Source organism: Nasonia vitripennis, chromosome 3 (assembly GCF_009193385.2).
Source record: "Nasonia vitripennis strain AsymCx chromosome 3, Nvit_psr_1.1, whole genome shotgun sequence".
Classification (NCBI taxonomy): domain Eukaryota; kingdom Metazoa; phylum Arthropoda; class Insecta; order Hymenoptera; family Pteromalidae; genus Nasonia; species Nasonia vitripennis.
The window spans coordinates 17,792,382-17,818,436 of NC_045759.1; the positions used below are offsets into that span (position 1 = coordinate 17,792,382).

Consider the following 26,055-nt stretch of genomic DNA (forward strand, 5'->3'; position numbering starts at 1 on the left):
TTATTATAGTTGAAAAAATTTGCGAAGTATAATTAAAGATTGCGCGAAAATGCGGGTAAAAGAAGTTAATGAATACGAAATTGCTCTTACTATTCCGGAGGATACGCCGTGGAGCGAGAGAGGGCTTGATTAAAAGGCATTATGTTAAGGCTTTGTCATAACGCCATTAGTAATTAATTTTAATCTTCTTAGAGGCTAGCTGTATCGTGCACCGTAATAAGTCCCGCACTGCACGTAATTGAGTTTGATCGAACGAAATTATTGAATGTAAAGAATTTAAAAATTACGAAACGGCTTGAATGCATTCATTATTTAAAGTAATTTATATCAACTTGGCGAATCGCGATTACAAAATTCAGCCTCGAACTTTTCATCGCGAATTCAATTTGGCGCTTATACGCGCATCGAGTGCGTTAATTTTCTATGCTCGCGCTCTTTTCAATTTACAGCCGCAGCTCTCTCGCGAGTAAAAAGTTGATTTACGGCATCGATTCACGAGAATATCCCGCGTAAAATATCCTTTACAAAGTTTTGTTGCAGATGAGAGGCTTCAACGAAGTTTTTAATTATTCGAAGCGTGGTGTGTAATATACGCGTTTCATAACTGACGTTTACTACCTCGCTCTTTGTATACGAATTTCGTATTTCTTGCCGCGAACGAGGAAAAACAAAAGACATTCCTCGGCGAGTTCAGTCGGACGCGATTAACATAACAAAAGCCGCGTCGCTGCTGTATAGTGGCACACATACGTGCGAGCTCGTCAAAGCGGATCGACGCATAGGTGCACGGGCCGCTCGATTGGCCGCAAATAGCGCGCATTTCGAGCGCTCTGCTGCCGAGGCTTGCCGAGTATGCTGCGCCCCTCGTTCCGCGCCTTTGTCACTACTCACTATACTGTTCGGGATAATCCGATTCCAGCCAACGCCGTAGTTCCCACTGCTAAATGCATTGCGCGCATGCACCGATCGCGTTCCTTAGCGCCGTCTTGTTTGTAAGTGGCTGGATTGCTTTTACCGCGTTATCAATGCAGCTGTTGAGAATAACAATAATCGTAATCATGAGCAATTAAGATTTGGTTAACCATATTGTAGACGTTTGTGCTCCACGTTTCGAGCATCCCTTTGAAACTAACAAGTTACGAAAATTCACGTGCCACGGTTGTATTTCGTTATATTTATTCAGTTATCGCTCTAAAAATACGATCAGTTAATTTCTTATCTATCTATCGTACGCATAAATTTATTTGACCATTGAAAAATCGAACACTGTGTAAATTGGCACTCGCTATTACATAGCAGGCAATTAGCATACCTATTTTAAAATCTTCTACCTGAATGGCATCACTCATGACGTTTTAATACTTGCGTGAATATATATGTCTGATATAAATATCCGGAGATTACTACTTTTCCTCTAGTTCTGATAAATTTGGAATATTCACGATGATATCAAAATTAACGTTAGTTGTCTTCGTTATTTGCGCCGTTTTCTTGGTAAGTAAAAATATTTTACTTTTGCGATTCGCAATACCTACATTGAATAATACAAAAATGCAATTTCATGATAAGTTTACTGAATAAGTAACAGAAAATCCAAATCTACTTTAATTTTCAGGTTCAAGCTATCTATCTAAATACACCGTGCAATGATAGAAATTGGTACTGTCGTTACAAATCTAGAGCGGAAAAATGTCAAGTATGTTGAAACATCTATTAGCTATAAATTTGTTAATATTCTATAAATAATAAGTTTTTGTTATCTCAGAAACTGGATGAATGCTTTCCGGAAGATGACGTTAAAATAGAAAAAATAAAACCACCATCTGAGTCAGACTTTGCGCCAAACGTTTATTATAATGACGTTGGATGAATCCATTTTAGACGATCAAAATACGTACTTAATTCTTAAATATAAGATATTGTAATATCTATGACAATCTTTTAAATATACACTTGTATAATATATTATTTAAATAAATGCCCAAAGAACTTTTTCATCTATTCCTGTAGGCAAATTTAGTTACCCTATAAGTCTTATCTACCTACATCGAAAGCCTAGCTCCTGTAAAAATCAAAAGCACAACACGACATATTCTCAACAGCCGCATCTTTTCCGTAGAAAATCAAAATCCGTATCCCACACCATACGCATACAAACCTTCCCCGCGTCCACCGCAAAAAAGCCAACGTCGCGAAAAAAAAGCGAATCCAATAAATCGAATCCCTTCCCGCGGCACAGCGCATCTGGTATGGGTTCCACCTGACGGCTCACCGTATCAATCGCGCTGTCTTTCGCAAAATGCACCTATACTCCTTCTGCCTTCCTCTGTACACCATAGTTCTACGAATTCACCACGACGCTTCGGGTGCGAGATTGCTCATCGATCGAAATCTCTCTCTCTCTCTCTCTCTCTCTCTCTCTCTCTCTCTCTCTCTCTCTCTCTCTCTCTCTCTCTCGATGGCTGTTGAGACAACTATGCGCGTTTTCGGTGCTCGCGTTCCAAGTTCGCAAAGAGCGCCCTTTCCACTCGAGGCAAACTTGCTGATGCCGTGTGAAGTGCGCCGCCGCTGCTGTGTATATACATATGTACATTCGCGTATACGTACTATAGGCCAGGACGAACTTTCCGAGTGGGCGGCCGCCGTCGCCGCCGCCGCCGGTGAAAGAGAGAAAATAAAAATGCCGGGATTGCTGAGATCGTGGAAAAGTCTCCCCCGGAGAGAGTTTCTTGTTTTCGGAAATGCGACGACGCTTTTCGCTAAATTGATTTACGGCGTGCGCTCGCTGGAAACGCGACGGTTTTGACAATTTCGCGTTTACACACAAATAGTTTCCCCTTTGATATAACATAATAACCTGATTCGAAAACCGCAGGCGTATTTTCACGGCGCATTAATGACGGAAAGGCTCGCTTTCGCGCGACAGGTATCACTCACTCAGACCGCTCTCAATATATGCGCCTGGCGGCTTCGGGGCGTTATAGCAGCTTTGTACCGAGCTCGTTCGCTTGCGGTAATTTGCGAAATTTCGAATGTGGATTGGTTTCAGACCGCAGGAAATATGCCACACCCAAGGGCCTGAACCGACGCCACCGCCGCTCTGCCTGTGCTATACGTGTTAACCGGCTGCTCTGTCTATCTCTGTATTATGTATATACCTGTATATACATCGCGCAAGAGCGGCCCCTATTCATGTGCGCCAGCCGTGTGTGTCGCGAAATATATATCTATACGTACACACATCTCTTTGTCGCAATTATACGTAAAAGGCATCCCTGCGTTTGAGCCGCGAGATCTCGAGGCCGTAATTACAGACGAAACACTAGATATACGCTCGTGCTTTTACTCTTTGGCCGCGCAGAGTCTCTGCTGCTTATTCTTTACATCAGCCCAAAGTATAGCCCGATTATCATTCGCTCCTGCGCGTGTGTGTACATAGATCCATATCGCGAATCGCTCGCTATACGTATGACTACTTAGCCGTTGAATTTCCGGACGACGATCGCGAGCGTGAGATTATAATTCTTCGCGTTCGACGCGTTTCTCCGAACGAGTGCACACGCAGATATTGATTGCTGCTCTCTCTCTCTCTCTCTCTCTCTCTCTCTCTCTCTCTCTCTCTCTCTCTCTCTCTCTCTCTCTGTATATACGAGAATTTCCGCGGGAAATGTGTGTACTCGCGAAATTGAATTTTTATATTTGAAATGCGATATTTATACAACGCGCTTTCCAATATATGCGCTGCGGAGTATGACGGGGGCGTAAAAGAAAGACGATTAAGCGTATAAAAAACTTGCGCCCCGCGCACTGTTTACGGTCGCGGAGATCGATGCGCGGATGTTTATACAGCGGATGAAGAGGAACGATATCCCGCGGTGAAGCGACGCGATCCATTTATATACGCAGCGATCCCGTTATATTTTCACTATAGCGATGACCGTATACTTTTACCGCTTTATTATATAAGATCCGCCGACGCGCTTCTTCGCAATTCATTAAAGAGACGCGCAAAAGAGCGTGTAAAACTTCTTTATTCCCCGCCGCCGTGAGTCTTCGACCAAATGTCTGTAGATATATGTATATCGTATATTTTTTCGGAGTGTGTAGCAGCGCAGCCAAAGTCGGTCAAAGTGATTGTACGTTTAAGTGGCCGAGAGACTTCTCTATCTCTCCGTTTCGAAATAAATAAAACATTCGAAGGAACGCGCATATGTGAAAGTTATAGCGGCGACGGGAAAACGCCTCTACTGCGGTTATTCGATGTGTGTGTGTGGGTGTACGTGCCGACGAGTGAGTCGGCGGAAAACATCGCAGGGAGATTCTTTATTTCTTTTCCTTATGCTCTTCTCTTTTCTCTTTGCGCTCGCTTGTGCTCTACTGTTTTCTCGCTTTTACTCTGTGTGTATACTATCTACGCGGCCGGATAGTATGTGTTCCGCAGTTTTGCTAGAAATTTCTTAGAAACGCGCGCCGGGGATGCAGACGGTTTATGTGCAGAGCTTTGAGAAATGTTGAGTTTGAGAGCTGTCTGCATGGGTATATGCTTTGATTATAATAATCGTTGCTGCGATGAGAGACGAGCGACGTCTGACCAGACTCGGGCATTTCTACTGGAAATTGCGAGGGAGTCTTTATATGTTCGTTCTTTGCAAGCAACTGAAGTAAAACGAAAACTCGAGTCATGCACGGCGTCAAAATTGCCTTCACTGCGCGAAAAAGGCACGCGCACTTCCTCTCTATTTCACGAGCACGGGCCAACCGTGAGGACGAGTTCCTCTCGCAGCGATGCGAGAATTTCGAGTCGAAAAAACAAAAAAGAAGAGGCCGGAAAAAAATTCACAAGCGACGAATACCGATGCTCTCTCTCTCTATCTCTCTATCTCTCTCTCTCTCTCTCTCTCTCTCTCTCTCTCTCGGTGCGACGAACCGTTGAACTTGAGACTTGCCTCCTCTTCCCTCTCTCCCTCTCTCTCCTTTTTTTTAAAGGCTCTTCAGCAGAATGGAGATTTCGTGTTCGTTTTTTAACTGCAGGCTCTTGCATGCGTGAGATTCCCGCGAGCGTTATCGCGCGCTCGTACGTCCGTGCATGAATATATACACCTTGTGTATCGCGCTCCGCTTCTTTTCTCGCGATGCTACATAGTAATGTAGGAGTGTATTCGGAAAAAAAGCTCCTCGGCAGAGAAAGATTGTTATTCTCGCGATAAAGTTTTTTCAAGGGCTACTATAGCGTTTAGTCAGAATATGAGTGAAACGAAGTTATCGTAATTTCCAGGCAATAACGATCGCGTTATCGCATCTCGTCGGCTCTATATAGTCACACGATTAAGGCTCGGGAAAAAGTCCGAAGAAAGTTGGACAGACGAGCTTTAACAAGAGCAAGGAGAGAACAAGAGGGCGGGAGACAGGGAGAGAGAGAGAAAAGGTAGCTATACTACTACGAGGGGAGGAAAATTCTCCGCATTCGATATTCCGCGCGTCGAGTCACCGTTGTGCGGCTTCTTCGACGCGTCTCTCTCTCTCTCTCTCGTCGTATGGAGGAAGAGAGAGGAGAAGCTCCGGAAATCTACAGGTCACGTATGGGTCGAATTTTCCCGCTTTCTCTCTCTAGCTTGAACGCGAGTTCCTCCTTTATTTCTATATCCAGCAGTGGATCTCTCTGTCTCTGTCGGCTTGAGCGCGTGACTGTGTATATAGCGAGCGGCGTGTAACAGCGCGTTTTCTCATAACGAACCTCCTTTATACCCCGCAAAGCCTCCGTTTTGGCAGTAACGACCTTACGGATTACAATAGGGACACGAGGCGCTCGCGCGCGCGCGATAAGATTAGGGCCGCGGTAAAAGTGAAGAACGAGAGGCAGCAGCAGCAGAGACTGCGGGGATATAAGGAAGAAGAGGAAGCTGCTGCATCTCGCTTACTTCAATTTTTCTCTCTCTCTCTCTCTCTTTTTATGGCTTTTCGACTTTTCTCGTCGCATATTTTCTCTGCAGTCGGAGCTTCGAGAGGGATGGTTGACACTTCGCCTATCAAATTTTTCCTCCGATTTCCATACTCCAACGCGGTCTTTCCTTGAAAATGATTATTCGTAAAAATATACAATATATTGACTTGCAGCTTGTGTACAGCTCTTATACAAATTTAATATTTATAACTCTTTACGTCTGCTTTTTTTGGCCAACAAGTGTCGAAATTCAGATCAAACGGCTGCCTATCTAAAAATTACCGAAATACTATATCTAGACTCAGTGCGCCGGTCAAGATGAGGGAAGCGCAAAAGTACTTTCACGTGGCGGATCCTTTTTCTCCGTGCGATCGCATCCATCATAGCTGAAATTCGACGTATTTACAAAAGCCAAAGAACCATCTGCTTGAAATTTCGCTCCCAAAGAAACGAGCGCTTTTCACGCGTCAGCCAGGCCATTGTGTTGGCTTGTACAGTCGATGCTCTAAATCACAGCCACAGCGCAGACTGGTAAAAAATTCAAACCACCTGTCCGCGAGCGCGCGCTGCACCGCAGAGGATTACATAAACACAGCGACGAACAGTGGCGCGAAAGGCGAATCCATGAAAAATGAAAGAGAGGGAAGAGTTACGTAGATCGCGCGGAAGAGCGAAGCAAGAAAGTGACGAAGCGGGAGTTTTGAATTCCTCGCGGGACACAGCAGTACATCCCTCGAGAGAAAGCGCGAGGGAGAGAGTGAAAAAAAAGAGAGAAAAACTTACCCATGCACGGCGAAATTGGAGTAGGCCAATATCATCTTCTTGGAGAGCTCGCGCTCGCGCTCGGTGTAACGCAGACTCGTGTTCAGCGGATGCCCGAACACGTACTCGATCTCGTCGCCGTGCATCACCCCCATCCAGCTGCCCCACAGGTTGGTGCTCGACTTCTGCAACATGGATGCAAACGCGACAGGACAAGCTGCCTTGAGACGCTCTGATCAATTTACTATATGTATCTATATATGTACAGTTAGCCAATGTCCCGGAGTTCGTTCCGCCGGCTTTATTAATGGCTCGGACCAAGTTCCGAGTGGAGCTCGATCGTATTGCTCTATATAGACGTAGTGCGGTGCGCCAGCGAGTTTCGGCAAGTTTTGCTCTTATTGACTTATCAATGAGCAATCGCACCCCCTGTACTCTATACATGTATATGGCTCGGGCCGAGTAGTGTGTGCATTATTTACCGACGGTTATAAGCGCGAGGACGATGTATGGGGTTGGCTTAATAGCGGGGTTGTTGATCTTTTTAAAAAATTCGATCAATATAGGCAAGTAGAAACATTTAACGATGGTCAGTGATACAGCCCGCCATTAGTCAGACATGAAAAATCCAGAATTAATCTGGAAACGAGCAGGCTTAACCCAAAACACACACACACACACACACACGCATACACACACACACGATTATTAATTGAAGCAGCTCTCGCGACAGTAATCTACAAACTGCGCGTCGTATCGTGAATCTCAATTAACCCCACACCTAATGCTCCTAATGTTCACTCGCCGTCTCGCGATAAGACCGACAGACACACGCTCTCTCTTTCTAGAGCGTCTCCTTAACGGCAGTTCGCGATGCATATCGGCCGATACGTTATATTGTCCGCAGAGGAAGAGCATCAGCAGCACTAGTGGGAGGAGTACCCATAGGCGGACAAGGAGGCGAGAGATAACTCGGCAGGGGGTTCGAACGAGTATTAAGCGCGTCGACGGCAACGCCATTCAAGCGACGGGATTACGAGGGGCGGCTTCTCTTCTCTCTGATGTGTAGGCCGGATGTACGCGTCGAGGGCTGTATATTATATACTCCAATGCCGCTATCGCGATCGCTGCTGAATCCGAAAGGAGCATAACAGCCGTTATGCAGTGTGTCGAGAGGATGTTGTGCAAGCTGATGCGCGCACCGTACTTCTCATCTCCTTCATATGCTCGCGCGTATCAGGGAGAGATTGTTCGGGCGACTGCTGCGAAGTTTATTCATTTCGCGCTGAGAATCTTCCGCTTTGAGAAAGCAATACGCATAGCTATACAATAACCGAGGGAATTTTCTCACAGCTTCGCTTTTTCCCCCCCCGACTTTAGTTTGAGACGAAGCTCAAACGAAAGTCCTCGCGCGCGCGAAACTTTTCCTCTCCGCTATTTACTCAAGCCCCGGCTCTCTCATCCTCGCCGCGCGCGAGAAAAGGCGTCGTTTCGTAAAAGCCAAGCGCGCGTACCGAAGAGCTGCGGGCTGTATTATTAAAATAAAAAAGCCGGCGATGAGATAAGCGAAAAAATGTCCGCCTGATGTTAATTTTTATAATCCGAGCGAAGGGCCACGACAACGACAACGACGATGATAATTAGCGCGTTCCCGCGTCTTATCTGCGTGCACCTGTGTGAGCGCGGACGAGTAGGGAGAAAAAAGGGAGAGGAGGAGCAGCTGCGCGCCACCTTGGAATAACTGGCTAACGAGTATGCAAATGAAAGACTAATGGCCTCGGTGTTCGGCGCTGACTATTAACTTTGCGCTGGTTTTTTTCCGCACGTATCATGTATGTGTGTGTGTGTATAAAAGCAAGTGTGTTTATCCCTCTTCGTTTCCCCGAGCCGCTCGCGCGAATAGTTTCGCAGCCTCGTAAGTTCACGGCGGCGCGCGATGCGCGAGAGAGAAACTACTCGGACCATTAAAGCCCACGCCACGGCGCAGCTGATGTTCTTTTTGTTGTTGTTGTTGCTCGAAGGGAGAAAAGCGGCTGGAGAATTGAATTTCGTTGTATACGTTATACGCGCGTGGCTGTGGGGGATATCTCTCGAATGATCGCGCTTTCTTTGCCCTTTTTTTGCGACAAGTAGGCAAAAGTTCGCAGCGTTTTCTTTCTTTTTCTTTCTTCCTGCCGGTAATTTATCATATTTCTCTCCTAATGCCTTTTCGCAGCGGGTGAAAAATTACGCTGCGAGACTCTTCGATTGCCCGTTGGAATCATTCGAAATTAAAGCGAAAAACAAAAGCTATACAAACGCTTCACTTTTGCCCGACCCTTAAAAAACAAAAGCTCGCGCTATACTGCCTTTCGTTATTTTATCAGCCGATACATTGGCCTTTACTGTTATACAGCTTCAGTTTTCAATACAACGTAAGCTTCGAACGCCAACCGTTACTCGCTTTACCGCTCGTTCCATTAGCTTTACTATTCCCCCTGTATACACACACTGCCACGACTACCTCAACGATTTTCTCTCTTCCGTGCGATAAACGTAACGAGAAAAATCTCCCTCCCGCTTTCGCAATCGCGTCCAAATTTTCATCACCGCATCCTCTATAACTCGTAAAACTCGCCTTTTCTCTCATCTACAGCATATACGTATAGGTACGTCTTTCTCTCCCGGGAGCAGTGGCCGCCGCGAAGTTGCTCGCCGGCGTTAATCAACGGTATGCGCGCGCGGCGGATCTTGTGCCTCCCGATCGGATATTGCATTACCACAGTGCGGTGGTCGATCCTTTTGATGCTGCTGCTGCTGCTGCTGCTGCAGCTACTCTCCAGCTCCGGCTCTGTATACATGTTCCTGAATATTTCGAGATGTGTGTGTGTGTGTGTGTGTGTGTGTTATGCACGAACAGCAGCGGCAGCGAGAGATACCGCAGGCAGTTCAACTTGCGGGGGATGATGTGTATGCACGTGGTGCGTTTAAGGAACTCGCGGGCAAGTATGCATTGGCTTTTTGAATGCTCTATCTCTCGACGAGTTGCTCCAAGAGAGATGGAAATACCTGTGGATCGCCGGGGAGTAAGCTAATGAGGAAGTTTGACGGACGCTGATGAGTTGGGCAATTTCGGGACGATGATGCGAACTTTTGATATGAGATTAATTTGACGCTTATAGACGTTGTTTTATCGCTTGTTTCGAAAAGGCCGGAGAGGAAAATGTGTCTTTTACCTGGGTTAAACCTGCTCGGACTTTCTCGGCGGGTATATATACCCTTCGTTTAATCCACTTACGTACGTACGCGTTTCGAAAAAGTAGAGCGACTCAGCTTCTCTCAAAAAGTAATACCCGAGTATAGCAGCTCATAAAAGATACATGATTCCGAGAGAGAGAGAGAGAGAGAGAGAGAGAGAGAGAGAGAAAAAAAAGGTGAGTCCTTGGAAGGAAGAGTCGAGTGCATAAAATTAGTTTGAAAAATGTTATTAAAAAAGTTGAGCAAGAGAGAGCACCACGCTGCGCGCTCAATTAGTTTCGCTACAAATTCTATTTCGCCGGTAATAGAGCTCCGTCGCGCGCGGGCCATTATCGCAACTTCGTTTCATATGCGTAATGAGCGTTTGAAAACTTTTTTAACGCGGCGTACTTTCCGCTACTCACGCTCACGTGCGCATTTTTCCATTATGAAACGAGCAAGGAGTATGTACAAAAGTATACTTCCAAACTGAAATGTCCCCCGCTATTCCATTTCGTCACTGCGATTTCCGAGCATTGTTTGCTAAAAAGAAAAAAAAATAACCAACGAAGCCGAGCTCAAAGATCCAGTGGTATAGTAAGCCGCACACAGATTACAGGATATGCAGAGTTCGCGGCTCTCCTTGTCGTTCGATCGCATTTGCGGTCGCGCGCGCAGAGATTGCGTTGCAAAGCCTCGCGCCTGTGGATCTTCGCCTTCAATTCGACGATTGGAACAAGCAGCCCCGCACCGACACACACGAATTAGAGTATACGCTCGGCTGCATCAGGGCGCGTCTACTCGCATTTCGAAAATTACCGCGGCGGACGCTGTCTCGCGTTGCTGCGCCGCCGGATAGAGCTTTGTCTGGCCACAGCTTCGGCTCTTCCACTTACCGGCGGCCAGATGGATGGAGGTTACGGTGGACTCGACGTTGTCGTTGGATTTTTTCGCGTGAAAATTTCAGACGCAATCGTAAAACGGAGCGAAAGAAGAAGCGCGCCATGCCGCGAAAAAATAATCACTCAGCCCGCAACGATTCGCGCGAGTTCATAAAAGTGCGGATGGCCGTAAACAAAGGGCCGTGTGCCCTGTATACGGTGGAGCGATAAACGTCAGGATCGTAGGTTTTACGCCTCGCGTTTGCGACCAAGGATCGAACGCGTGCAACTATTTCACAAGAGGGCCGCTCTATATAGGCAATCGCGGGGCGGGAAAAAGCGATCGAGCGCCGCTAATCGCGTAAGCTCCGGCGCGTTAATTCTCGCACCGGACACGAGAGCAGAGGGCAGAAAAAAAGGCCGAGTATAAGTGAGAGAGAAACTTGATAGCTCCAGATTTACGAGGGACTATACTCTCTCTTGCTCTTCTTCTCCCCTTTCGCGCGTTCTGTGTGTGAGTATGTAGAGGGAGTATTTTCTTTCGAGCTGTATACGTACGGTATAGAGTGAGCGCTAGTGGGGCTGCGTGCGCGAGTCGCTCCTTACTCCGTGAAAAACGATGATTTTTATCTCGGCGCTCTCGGGCATCGCGACGCTTAAGCGCTGCGCCGTTAATACTCTCGTGAAAAGAGAGTGCACAATTTTTTCCTTCCCATTCACCGATACGTTACTACGACGGCCAAACAGTCAACGTATAGTCGAGCCAGTATACAGTTACGCATCGGATCCGGGTCCATTTTAATTAACCACGCATTTTCCTCTCGCATCGCCCGCAGCGACTGCAGCGCGCACTATTGTAACTCTCTCTCTCTCTCTCTCTCTCTCTCTCTCTCTCTCTCTCTCTCTCTCTCTTTCGCGCCGCGGGCTACGATTGCGTCATGAGGGCTGTACATAGCGGCGAAACTTGATATTCGCGTTTTTCCAGCCCTTCCGGCTTTCGTATGGAACTACGCCGTGCTGTGATGCGGAGAGATGACTTTTTCAGAGAGAGAGTGTCGAGTACGTCGGCAGCTTCGGCTGATTTGTAACACGGGCTTTTATTATTCTTACGAGGATAATTAGCCGACGGATGAGTAAAGTTTCCTCGAGTTGGCTTGGAGGAAAATTAAGCGAGCGATCTGCAATTATCGCGAGCGCGCGTACGTAGGTGTAACATCGGGAAGCATATCTATACCAGCAGACGTGCGGGCATCGCTTCGGAGCAGAAGCCGCGAGGAAAACGCGAACGAGGGAAAATTACAGACGCAGAGAGTTGCCGCACCGCCGCCGCCACAGTCACAGCCAGAAGCAGTAGCTCTCGAACTTGCCTATCCTAGTTTGCCATCCACTCTCGAATAGATCGCGAGAGAGCAGATACACGTTTTCCGCAAAGTTGGATTAGATTATACGGGCGGACGGCTATAGGCTGATGTGTATATGCCGCCGCGCTATATACCACTACCTGCAGCTGCAGCCGAGGCGAAATCGTTTCTCGCTCGATCGTGCAAGTTTCGCTTCTCTCTCCCAGATGTGTCAAAACTGCTCTACCTGTACACATGTGTGTGTGTGTGTGTGTGTGTACACGCATCGCTGGTCTATAGCGTCGGTTCGTTGCATTATGTATATATGCGCGCGCGCGCGCACCGGGGACATAATGCCGCCGGGGAATATCGCTGAATTTTATACCTCTCGCACACACAGTCTGTCTCTTTTTTCCCTCGTGTTACACAGTCGTGCTTTTTTTCCTATATACCCGCACGAATCGAAGCTCCGAACTGCGAGGATTTTTTTTTGTTTTCGATCGGGAGAGTATTTCGGGGTCGGATAATTGCGACAGTCTGTAGCGCGACAGCTGACTTATTAGAAATCAAAGGGAGAAAAACCGGGTGAGCGAAAACGGGAGCAGTGTGCGCGAGATGCCTTTATTATTCATGAGACTCGGGAGCGAATCGTCGGTGTCGGGGAATTTCAGCGGTTTCCCATCTCCATTTTGGCTCTAGCACGGAGAATCTAATTCCGGGACTTAGCTAACAAAGCGAAAGTATTGGAATGGGATTGACGACGTATAGTGTCGCGGTGTAATTTCATAAGCGAGTTCGATGCGTGCTAGTGATTTTTCGCGGAAAAGCTGCGCAGTATCAAAATTTCGCGCGCGCGCGTATGTGTGTGTGTGTGTGTGTGTGTGTGTGTGTGTGTGTGTGACTTGAAACTTTGAGATCGATGAGATCGAACGCGATATTTTTTCAGGAGTAATCATAGCCAGTATAACGAGGGAAATCTCGTAGACAATCGATACTCAGTAATCAAGCGAGATCATCAAAAATTTTCGAATACAGCACTTGACGGCGTCGGTGAATTATTTAGGTCTATATAGACGGAGCTCTCTCCATTTGATAAAAATTCTCGGCGTATAAAAGTATACACAAGTTCGAGGAGGGTATTACACGGCAGTAGGTATATAAAAAGGCCTCGCGGGAAAAGCACTACAGGTGGTTCGTTTCATCATCGGGTGTCGGAAAACCTGTCGCGTCGTTTTGTCAGAATCCATGACTCGGCGAATAGCCCGACCCACACGTATACACTCGACTGCGAACCCGATCCCCCGGTATAATCTCCATTGAAATATTCAACTACACACACACGTAGGTACACTCGACACCGTTTGAACTAGAAAATCCTCCGAGTTCGACGATTAACGACCGAAATCTCGCGATTAATCAGCGCCGCAAGATAAAAAAGCTTCGAGGCACAAAAGCCGCCACGCGATTTTCTAAATATACGCGCTGCTAATAGCCTCGTGTGTGTAAGGCCAAGAGCGAGGGCGCAGCCGATTCATTTTTGGCTCTCGCGACCTAATTTCCTCGGCGCGCGCTTTTCACCGCATAATCGCGCGCGCGCGGTCGGCTATTGTTCGCGCGAGCTGTGTGTATGTGTGTGAATTGTTTATCTCGGAAAGGTTTCGGAGAATCGAGGGAGAGAATTATGCAGCCGCGCGCGGGCTGTTTCTTTTGTGCGCGCGGCGATGCATATTCATCCGGCTGGAAAAACTTGGATTCGCCGAGGGTTTCAATGTATAATTTCGCAGCTGCCGTTGAAGCTTCTTGCTGCTCATCGCCGTCGGCGTGAGCTTTCCCGTCATTAACGCTCTTCTTGATAATGCAGTTAAAACTTCGCCCTGTTTTTCCCGCGCGCAGATATAGCTTCGTCGCTGTGTTTTAACGAAAACGTTCGAGTAACGTTGATTTTCCAAAATCTAGTACATAAAAACCAGGCTAAACGCAGCTCGCACAGAGATATATTTTTCTCCGATTCAGGCGTATAAGATCGTCGGTATATTCTTCGAGCATAGCTGGAATAGTCCGGTCACGATCGGTCTCGCTCGGCATTTTCTATCCGCTTCCTCGACTTTTCCAGTCCCTCTTTTGCCGGGATATATATAGATTTGACTGGTCTCGGAGAATTTATTTGCCGTGTAATGCACTGCTCGCGTACAGTACAGCGAGTGTGTGTGTGCGCGCGCGGAATAGCCGGGATAATTGCGTGGTAGTAAATCGGAGAGTGAATTCCGCTCTCTCGGATTCGAGACATTGAGTCATTTTTTATCGCGAGCACGATTCCACGGTTCTGTTATACGAGGACTGGGTGATAAATTTTTGCCCCGCGCGATTTCGCTTTTTATGCTCATCACCCGACGTTTTTTGGACTGAGGAGAGCTTTTATGTAGAGAGCCGCTCTCGTTTCTTCGACGTTGTGTATATCGTATAAATATGTACGCGCGTTTATATGGAAAGCTTTTTACGAGCGGCGAAGAATTTAATAACGCGGGCTATAAAGTCTTGATCAATTTTTTCACAGTCGTATAATAATATGCGTGTTATATATTTCTACGAGAACATAGCAAACGATGTATTGATATAGCGGACATGAGACGACGCGTTTACACGCACCGAAAAGGGGAATTTCGGGGCGTCGAGTTAAAATTTTATCGGCCGCATCTCGATTCTCTCGAGCGTATAGTGCGCTAGTTCGACTGCCGAAATAATACACGCGAGAAAGTTCAGTCCGCGCCGGAGGCGTACGTGCGAAAAATTCGATTACCCGATACAAACTCTCAACAAAGTGTTATAGCTTCGGCGCCTCGCGCGTGCAGTATACATGTTGTATAGAAAACTTTTTCCTCTGTATTCCACGCGCAATCTTTTTTGCCGCTGAATTTTCTATTTTCCTCCATCAAGTTCGCCTCATTTTTTTCCCCTCCGTACTAGAGCTTTTTAATCCAGCGGTACGACGACGACGAGCGTGAAGCCGATAAGGAAGCTCGTTGCGATACGACGACGACGACGCGCGCGAGGTTTATTTTTTCCATTTTCCTCTGTGCGCGCACACACACACACACATATCGAGACGTTGCCGTCGTCGTTGGGGGCATGAATAAAGAGGCGAGAGATCGCGATGGGATAAGCGGCCTCGTTTGTACGTGTGCGCCGGGCGATAAATCATCGCGCGCTCGTTGCTGGTTATTAAATTGAAATATTGATAAAGTCCGCGTGCGCTTGAAAAATTGTTATATCTGTGCACCGCGATGCACTCGATATGGCTTTAATTTATTTTTGACGTCCGCGATGCTCGTCTGACCTAATCCGGGCGTTACTTATACCGGCTCCAGAAAAAGCTCAGTAACTCGTATAGTCTCTCGAAAGAGCACTCGAGCAGTTTAGCAACGGATCTAGCAGTGACATCGGATAGGCATACGCGGCTCTGATATCCCGGTGCGCGCGCGCTTATACAGCTTTGACGAGAAACGAGCAACTTCGTAATCCTATTACCGAAGAGAATTGTGGTGTGCCGCTGGCGGTGGCAGAGGTTGCATTGTTATGTGCTGCCGCTGGCTCGTCCTTATGGCCGGGCTCTTGGCCGCGTAATCCCTTTTCATTGAGCCACTGTTTCCGGTACGGGTTAATTATTGCGGCAAGATCACTGCTGCGGGTGAAGTGTGTCCTTTTTTTTAGACTCGATCGAATAATCGTGTATAACGACGAGCGAGAATATTAAGCTGTTTTTTTAACGATCTGATACCAAGCTGGAATAAAATACCGCAGTGGCGGCGTTCTAGGAAGCGAGCTCATTTGAGGGCGCTTTCGAGTACCGAAATGAAAAGCCGGCAGTCGCAAAAATGCTTTTGATATAATATATTTCTCAAAGTTATGTAGCCTCTCGAGATTTCGCGGAGGAAGCCCTATCTGGGAAGCAAAGAGAGCAGAAGTAAATCGAGGACTTTGAAAGCTCGGTGTACGCAAATTTCGGTCTAAGTAGTGGATCGTGTAAGAGGCTTTGAATAATGCAAGCTCGCGCCAAATTAGAGGCGGAGCGCCTGAGGTCACGTGGTCCAGGGTATTACGAGAAAATTTTCCAAAATTTCCCTTTGCGTTATCGTCAATCACGATAAAAAAATATTGTCAACGCAGAAATGAATATTCCAAGAAGCTGAAAAGCGTGTGAAAACTCCTTGCCATCCCATCGAAAGATACACATTTCCACCTAACGAGTGTTCTCAAACTTATACTAATTAGGAAATCCAATATCAACAAGACGGCACCTGCAGGCGAGAAAAAAAATCCTCCCCGCTTCGAGAAAGGAGGCAATCTCGCTAGCGCTCTCGCCGGGAAAAATCACAGTAGCTCCCGCGTCAATTTCCTCCAACTCGATCAAAGTTTCATCGAGAAGTGGCTGCTCGCGTGTCGCGCAACACCGGCTTCTTATACACTTGCCAGCCAGTGACACGACTCACTCTACAGCCCCTCGCTCTCTTTTCTCCTACTTTTGGCAAGCTCTCGCGGGATGTAAATTTAAATCGTTCGTCGAGCGACGAATGCGGAAAAGTTTGGCGTCGGCCAACTCCCTCTCATTAAGTGAAACGCGCTATACTCGCGTGTATATACTGCGCGTGCGCACGGCTAAAAACGAGAAGCCAAAGAGGAGAGGCTCCTTTGAACGCACTTTCGTCGCCAAAGACTCGCGAACGAGGCAAGGTAGAGAGAGATGAAAGAGGGTAGAAGTAAGTTCGGGCTGAATCAAGCTGCTGGTATGGTTGAATAGAAGATGCTTGAGATTTACAAAAATTGTTAGTCTGAAAACCCTTTTTTAAAAGAATCACGCGACTATGCAAAAATATTCCAGTTTCTCGAAGCGCGATCGCGACAATTTGAATAACAAGACTTGCTGCCCGAGTTTTCCTTGAACCCAAGAGACGAGAGCCGCGCGTGCAGGCCGAAGTCTCGCAAATTAGAAAGAAGAAAAAGCGTCGCGAGCACAAACGCAACCATCCTTTCAATTAAGCGGCAAATAACTCCGGGCGATACGGCGAACTCGCGCGCGCGTGCGGCAAGGCCAAACGAAGCGGCTTCAAAGAAGAGACAAGTCTAACAGTCTCTTGATTCGATTGAGACGCCCCCTTAAGCTATCCCCCATCAGGACGTCCGAGCATCGCTTCTTATTCCATACACCGAGGAGACCAAATCCCCTTTTCCCTGCTGGCCAGAAAGGAAGAGAACGAGACGAGCATATTGCGTCTCGTTTACTCCGATCCCGGCGCTCATCGCGTCGAGAGGGATAGCCTGATGAAGTGGGCTGTACTGCATAGAACATTTTTACCGAGAGATATTCTTAAATATAAAATTGGGATACAGCACGCGGTTATTAAATCGCTCTTGCTCGGCTTACGGATGGCCTGTATTATGGAGTTTATGGCTAAAGTATAAGCAGCATAAACTATTTAATGGCGTCATGAAACACAAAGTCTTGTAAAATAGCAAAGTTTGCGAGTAACTCGATCCCTATTACGCAACTTTGATAATCGCGACTTTTCAAACTGTACTTGTATACATCGTAATATCGCCCCGATATACATATAGTTTACGCACGCACGCATCGCGTCATTATACACAAGCGTTAAAGCGCCTGTAATTTTGCCCGTTGCGAAGGGCGTCAATTGAAAACTTTACGAACACACACGCGGTGACCTTCGAGCCTCAATCAGTCAAGGGTGTATCACCGTTTGTCAAACCCAACATCGTTCCAGCTAAAGAAAAGCCCACACGATTCCGCCAAACAGCCGACTAAAGAACATAAGCCATTGTATCCAAGTGCAACAGCGTCGGTCCGTCGCGGTGTAATCCAGGACGTCGTGCGCGCAGGAGATTCCTTCTCTGGGCGCTCGTAAAAATGACGATAAAGCGCATCTCCAGTTGGCTGTTGCGTCGAGTGGAACTTTATAACTCCCGTAGAATCGAAAGACAACGTCAAGAGCCCAACGTCTCTCTCTTACTCGCGCGCGCACGCGTTGGAGTGGCATTAACCATTTGAGGGCACGGCTCACTCGCTTTATACTTCGTTGCGGTGCTGAGCGCGGCGCTTCGAATGGAAACTTTCGTTGCGCTCACGCTAATGACCGAGTTATACATTCATATTACGCGCGCCGCGGGTTGTTAATCTCGATCGATCGTCTCCGCGGAGAGACGCGATGCTATACGTCCGTCGTCGCGTCTGACCGTGCGCCGACTTTTCTACTCGATTCGGGTATAATTATCATAACACACTGCATGAATTAACTGCCGGTTACGTAGTCTCGAGGAGAGAAGAGGAAAAAGCTCGCTGCCGCTCGTCCCATAAACAATACGCGGCAATCACGCATGATCTCACATTTTACTGGCGTATCACGTCTCCTCCTTTCTTTTCCCCCCGAAAGCTTTCCACTCGAGGCCGCCGCGCGCGATAAACGGGCCGCCAACACACCTGGAGCGCACGACGCGATAAATCGCCCCGATTAAAGTCATAATTGAATACAGCGAGGAGCTTTATTACGGCACATGTGCGGAGCCTCTCTCTCTCTCTCTCTCTCTCTCTCTCTCTCTCTCTCTCTCTCTCTCTCTCTTGGGTGTATCGGTAAGACACACACACACACACATACATAGAGATATTTCGGCGGAGCCGCTTATACGATCCCGCCGCGTATATTACGTGCGGCGAAGGAGCAACAACGTGCGGTGTTAGATATACTCGAGGGATACGGAGCCCCACACGCGCGCGTATACATGCGAGATAGAGAGACGGGATGGCTCGTGTAATGGGCTTGACTCCGTCTTCCTGCCTTTGTACGTCCTCTCGACTAATCTGGCCTCTCCTTATTCCGCCGCCGCCGGAGAGCTTTTCGGAAGCTCGATGAATGGTAATTCCGACGGTTTTATGCGCTTACTGACGTAGATGTTGTGTATCGATCGCTTTCTGGAATTTAATTACGGAGGCGTAATTGCCAACCACACTTCTGCTTATGTTAATAATTAAAATCGGTGTTTCGCAACTTTTCCAACGGCCGGCGGAGTCATCAACGTCGATCGCTCGCGTTTATCGATGAAGAACTAATTTTACAACGGTCATAATAACAATTTTTCCGCATCTCACCTCGACTTCCGCTCCCGATTATTCTTCGGCAGCCTCGCTTTGTCTCGCTCGTGTTTCTCTCTCGCTCGGCCCAGCCGCACATTTGTTCTCTTTCCATCCCACTCTCTCTCTCTCTCTCTCTCTCTCTCTCTCTCTCTCTCTCTCTCTCTCTTAAGCGCCATATACCGCGAAGCGCGATCGCTATCTACCCTCGGCGCGCGTTTAAGCTAATCGCGTGCCCGTCGCGAGTTTGCTCTTCGGGAAGCGCTCACGGACTTAACAAAGTCGGTTACGCCGAAAACCGTTTTGCCGCCGCCGCCAGTCTGCGCAGAGAGGCCGGCTACTCTTGAGTGCGAGCGAGCGACTCCGCACACCGATGCATGACTAATTTCACTTCGCGCGCGCGCGTGGGGGATGCTCCATTTTGAAAATTGCTCATGGCGCCACGGAGGAAAGTTTCGATTGCGCTGAATTTTGGGATTTCGTGTAAGATGCGGCTTTATTTGATATTAAGCTACAAATATAACGTTTATTAATAAATTAATAATCAGTTCAAACCGATATATTATTTAACAGGATGTTCCCTATTTCAAGCGCTAATCGATCGCGCACGATCTTTCCACTCGATGTTGTTTTGAGCAAAAATCCACCGAAAATCAGCACCGCAAAAAAAGCCGGAATTCCGCTCTCTCGGCGAGCAAAAGCTGCCTATTCGACACGAAAAGTCCGGTGCGGCAACGAAGCGAGTCTGCCGTTAATTCGACGCTCGTCGATCGGGAAATTTAATTTACGCCCGAGAGAGAAAAGGATTCGGCTGTCCTGGGAAAAAAGAGAGACGCGGGTGCCGTCCGCTCGATCCCACTTAGTCTCTAAGTTATTTCAGGGATGTATGAGTCTCTCGAGAGCTTCCCCCAATCGATTAGCCGCAAAGTAACCAGCTGCGCGCGCGCGCGCGCGAGAGAGAGAGAGAGAGAGAGAGAGAGAGAGACCACTCGAATTCGGTCTGCACTCGAAACTTGTACATTGTACGTGTTACGCCTCCATACGCATAGTGGCCGGGACCGATGTGTATAGGCTGAAATAACTAATCAGTTAAGTAACGCAGTTATATGACCAACTTTGCGTGTGATTATGAGTTAATTAAAAGACAACACTTGAATAAAACGCGCTTCCCCGTATAACTTTACGGTATAATCAATTAGCCCTCCAAGTGGTATGCGGATGACCGTGTGTTTTCATTGTAAACTACTCGAGTGCGTTGACTGGCGAAAAATTGAAAGACGGAAGCTTTAGGAATGAGGCTTAATTATATCATATAGGCTAATCCACGTATGCCTTTTATATAAAGTTTTCAAGCCTTCTGGGCACACTGTGTTAGTCTTATCTATTATCCTTCCCGAGAAAAGAGAGCAGATTTTCCCGCTGCTGTTTTTGCGTATCTTGTGTTATTCCACTGAAATTCAGACTGGCTTCATTAGTTGAGGAATTTTGTCAATGTTATGTAGGTAACGCACAGCAACTACAATGATCTATGTCATAAAGAACACATTAGCTTTCCTTTAAATCAATGATAGTATACTACTCTCGCAGTCGTAGTTATAGTCCGAGTGGGCCATGCAAGGCTGTTTTGGCATAGTTGAGGTAGCGCTATATATGCACTGCCGCACAAATCGTGATGAGTGTAATAGAAAAATGCCTAGGCGACACCTATCGTTACTATTCATTAACTAGAGAACCAGAGTATACACGTTCAATTGGTGCGGGATAATGGCACACGCCTGCTTTGAAATATTCCCTACGTACACGATGCACAGCGTATATATTCGTAAAAAGGAGCGTGTAAGTATATATATATATATATATATATATATATATATATATATATATATATATATATATATATAGGATCTCACACGCGTGGTCGGACCTGCGGTGAAATCAGACAACAAAGCGCGCCTTTCATCGGATATACACGTTGCTTATTGCGGTTCTTGCGCTGGTACAGCCCCAAGACCGCAGAGCTCGCGCTTTACAATGTGCGCCCACGTTATTGTCAGCCAGAGAACGAGTATGTATATAGGTGCGGGGAATCTTTACGCGAGCACTCGCGGTTGTTAGCGTGAGTTCGAAGGGCTCTGCCAGTCAAGTTTATATCTTTCGGGCCCCCGGGGCTTTCTGCCTTCGAGATATTAACTTGTTGAGACGTCGAGTTTGGCTAATTTTTGTAATAACGGTGAGGGGTTGTTATACACAATGAATTTTACTTTCTTTTGCGCTCTTTTTAGTATGCATTAATTGGTTTTAAATTATTTACGAGCTATACTTCAGACTGTTTAAAAGCCTTAATAAACTACAAAGTACGTTGCCTCCAGACTTTCTCTCTATATACACCGTAAAAATAAGTAACATCTTTTCCCTCCTCGCAGCACAATCGCAGCTCGACGTTTAAGGCGCTGAAAATCGCTCTCATTTCGGGTTTCTATGCGCGGGCAGGCCCATCATCATCATCATCATCATTATCATCATCATCGTGAACATCGCGCTACGACGGTTTGTTGACCGGTAGCCCTTGCATATTTATTGTTGACTCGCGCGCGTACGCACACTCAACCCCGATTTGGGAAAACGGCCGTTTTTTTCTATCTCCCGCGCAAGGTAAACCAAGGGACGCGCAAGAGAAAAACAAGGGTGCTTCAGCGGAGATGGCTTTAAAAATGCAGATGGGCCTAGAAGTTTACACACGGGAGCGGTGGAGCGAAAAGCGCGGATGGGTAAGAAACTAGAAAAATATGGATCGAAAAACACGTGGGAGCTGGGTTTTTTTATTCGCGCGCGTGTGTGTGTGTATGGTTCGTCGAATTTTCGTGCTCGTCGATGCGAAATTCGAGGCCAGCTTTATTAGAGCGCTCGAGTAACACGGTAACCGTAGAATTTTAGTGATTCGCAGCTGGGATACCAGGAAATAGTGCAGGGTACTACTGTTCGGAGAAATTTTGAATAACGCTGTTGCCCGGCGCTGTGGTTGCGGTTTTTTTCGTTATAGTGATAAACTGTGGAAATCGAACGTTTGTAAGCCTTTTACGGTTTGATGAATAGTGGACGTTACGAGTACAGGCTTGGGGTCGCAGGTCTATACGTATACGATCGCGACTAAACAATTCAGTGCCAAAAACGCCCTAGCACCCTGAATAATGCATCTCTCGGAAGGACAACAACGGGGGAAAGGGCGCACTTATCCGCACTTTGTACACTTTTGCGGCCGCGTTAGCCTCTACATAGACACGAGATCCGCATCGATTATTTAACTTACGGCGTTTTTCATTTAACGATTCTGCGATATCTTACGTTGTAAGCGACTTATTTTCAACGCTCCGCAAACCAGGGAGAATTTCAATCTTTGAACCGAAACGTCGAATGCTTAAAACATTTTCGTATTAAATCCATACCTCTCGCGCTTCATCCATTATTTACGAAATTTGTTACACTGATCCGAATATTGTAATTCCAGCTGCCAAGGAATATCGAATTTCGCTGCTGCGTGCACGGGCTCGAAGCTATTTTAACGAAATCACCGACATATTAAACGCGCTTATATACCGTAAACATCACGTCTCCGCATATTTAGCTCAAGCATTATATCGCATTAATTATTGCGATCTACCGACGCACACACAACTGATAACCGATCTCGAATTTCCCACTATGTCTCGGATTCGATTTTCGAAGTATCCCGCAGTAGCTGCAACAGGCCATTAGAGTTTCCGAGGCATTACAGCCTCGCCTAATTATACAGGGAGTCGTTTATCGCGTCTCGTAAATAGGTAGCGACGCTGTAGAAAATACGACATCGAAGATTCTCGATCTATCGTCGCAGCGACGCGCGGCCATCTCGATTATTCGAGGATTTATGGAGGTGCGCGAGAGCGCGGGCTTCAGTCGCAGCCGGTGGTCCGGGAAATTGCGCGAGTGGCCGTCCCCCCTTTCTCGCTCTTTATCTTTCTTGATCGCCGACATCTGCAAAGCTCCGGATTTTCCATATACGTATATTCTATCGCCTCGGCTTTTTTACCTCGCACCGCATCTCCATTCCTCTCCGCTTTATCTTCAATTTTGCTACATTTTGTAGGATTTACTTCTCACGAATTTATGCCTTCCGCTCTCTCATTCTATATGCTTTATATTTGATGTACTGCTGAATTCGGAGCGAATAGTTTTTATTTTGGAATCTAAATGGAAGTAGCGACTGATAAAACAAAAAAATTCTCTGAAAAATCGATCGATAGCTGCGTCTAACAAACAAACAATGCAGCAACGAAAAAGCTACCCCAACGCGAGCACTCAAGCAAATCAAAAGCCAAGAGTCCAGCAGCAGCGAGATTTCATTGAAAAATGCCCTTCCCTCCTATCAAGCTCATTTCTCTCGTGCACATCCGGCTGTAAATCAGGGCTCTCTCTCTCTCTCTCTCTCTCTCTCTCTCTCTCTCTCTCTCTCTCTCTCCCTCTGTACGTCCGCATTAACACACCGAGGCCAGAAAAAGCGAAGAAAAGGAAGAATAAAAGAAACATAATCCGAAGAAAAAAGAAATCCGCATCCCTTTCGTATAGGAAATCACAGGGTTGAAGCGTAATCCGTTCATTTGTTTCGCTGGAGGATAGCCGATAAAATACGAGGCGATTCCCGCAGTTGAATACGCATTCGCGGTGGCTTCCTTGCCCTCTCGCTGCCCCCGCGCGCGTCCGAATACGCCTTGGACACGCGAGCGACGCGCCGATAAAACGCCGCAGCGATTTCCTCCTCTCACGCAGCCTCGTCTATAGCTTCTATCTGTATAGTTTACGCGTTCGCTGTCCCGAGGTAAGCTCCCGCGACGAGAGTCTCCGAGCGGAGAGTTTTAAGGAGAGAGAGAGAGAGAGAGAGAGAGTCAGTCGCGTTTATTTTCGGGCTGCAACTTCGCTTATTCCGGGCGCTTTACTTTTATTCCCAAAGTTTTTTGAAGTATCGTTCGGAGGATGAGGCTTAAGTCTCCCGCGCTGGTCATTGCTTTGAGTTATAGAGGAGATCTCGGCTTATGTGAGCTTTGAAGGATAAGAACATTGCAGTAAGCTCGATATACAATATTAAGTTTGTAAATTTTCAATCAAAGCTCCAAATACACACCCGCTGCTTTTTTCAAACGCTCTTCATCCCCCAGCGAAGATTCCCCGCGTAACTTCGACAGAGTCGTATAGCAGACATCTGTAAAGTACGTCGTTATCGCCTCCCACGTTTTTTCATCCTTTAGTTTCCTCATTGGTCCCAGTGCAACATGCCTCTTCACTTCCCATCCCTTCGTGCTCTCCACGGAGAGACCACGAGTCGTTTTTCGCTTTGTACGCCGAGAAGCACGCTCCGAAGGAGAACTGTTTGAGCCCACGAGCTTAACGGTCGTCGGCGAATTAAGGACTCGATCGTTAAGCGGCGCGCGTCTCTTCCGTCGCGTATAAAGCGCCGATTACCGGGAGAAAAAATGCTTAGGTACCGATTCTCATCGGAGCATATAACTTGTTGATGAAGATTTGACGCGAAGGTGTACGTTTGCATAATGATTAAGTGCCGCTTGATGGGCTCGCTAAACGCGTTCGGCCGAAGCTGTTCCGTCGCAGCGGGAAAATCAACGAAGGCGTAGCCTTTATAAGGAAATATCTTCAGTGCCAATTTAACGATCGTATACTGAAAAATATACACTATACACTGCAGCTACTATTATTATTCAAATTCCCGCGAGCGTCGCCCGATTATCCAAGAATCACCGCGGGATACTCCCCGAGTTGCCCAACAACATCTCTCCGCAACGTTTAGCCGCGGAGTTAACTAGTCAAGCTTACCAACTATATACATATATACACTCGACGAACATCATATATAGCAGAGCGAGCTGCAGTTGCATAGCAGCGCCAAGGCAACCTGTTCAATGTGCATATCTGCATGCGCATAGCATCGAAAATTCCTCGTCTTAATACAAGCCCTCTCTCCCGCCGGCAAGTCCTCGGCAGTAGTAAACATGCAAATGACTATATCATCAAGGAGGAAACACACACACACACACACACACACACACACACAGTTCGACGTACAACTCGCGCGTCTCGAAGATCGTCGTCCCGGCGCGTGTTAACAAAGTCCCAAGCTCGCGCGCGGCATGATCTAATTAACCGCGAGGGAGTAGAGCTCACTCCTACTCGCGCTTAACGATAGTTATGCGGCTTTGCGCTCGCGCGGCCAGAAGCCAGTCGCGCGCGACGAGATGACCTTATATTATCTTATCTCACTGTGTGTGTGTACTTGCACGAGATTTTGCCTCTATCTCGTCGGAGCTGAAATACGAGCGAGCGATACTTTGGGGCGCTGATCGAGCTGGCAAATTCGCGTGGGCGTATTGATTTCAAGCGGTAGGCTTCTAATCGAGTCGTCTTAGCCTCGGCCTCTCATCGCGCGCTCCTCTACACGCCGTATAAGCTACACCTACCCGCGGCTGTATGGATTTATACGCGCAGAGAGACGTGCCTGATGAAACGGGGGCCGGGATTGCAGGAGGAGATTTTCCAGGCGAAATTGCGTTTTCTCCTCCCGCACAACGCTACCGCCGATCAATATTCAAATTCCAGCCGGGTGTTGATGAGGGTTTACTTCGCCTTTTTATGGGGATCACAGGCGCGATTGTCGCGTGCGTGAGCGAGCTGACTGATGTATTACGAGCCGTGAGCTCAATGTTTTACGAGGAATAAAGGCCTGTGCGTCGC

The 26,055-nt window shown here is 47.2% G+C and overlaps 1 protein-coding gene across 1 annotated transcript in view; it reads right to left on the reverse strand.

Annotated features, from left to right (window-relative positions):
- Positions 1-26,055, reverse strand: part of LOC100121967 (acetylcholinesterase 2) — a 114,935-nt gene that overhangs the window by 19,987 nt on the left and 68,893 nt on the right. Inside the window, exon 4 of the mRNA XM_001605518.6 lies at positions 6,725-6,888. Within this exon, the coding sequence (XP_001605568.2) occupies positions 6,725-6,888 (164 nt within the window). The remainder of the gene's footprint in view (positions 1-6,724; positions 6,889-26,055) is intronic.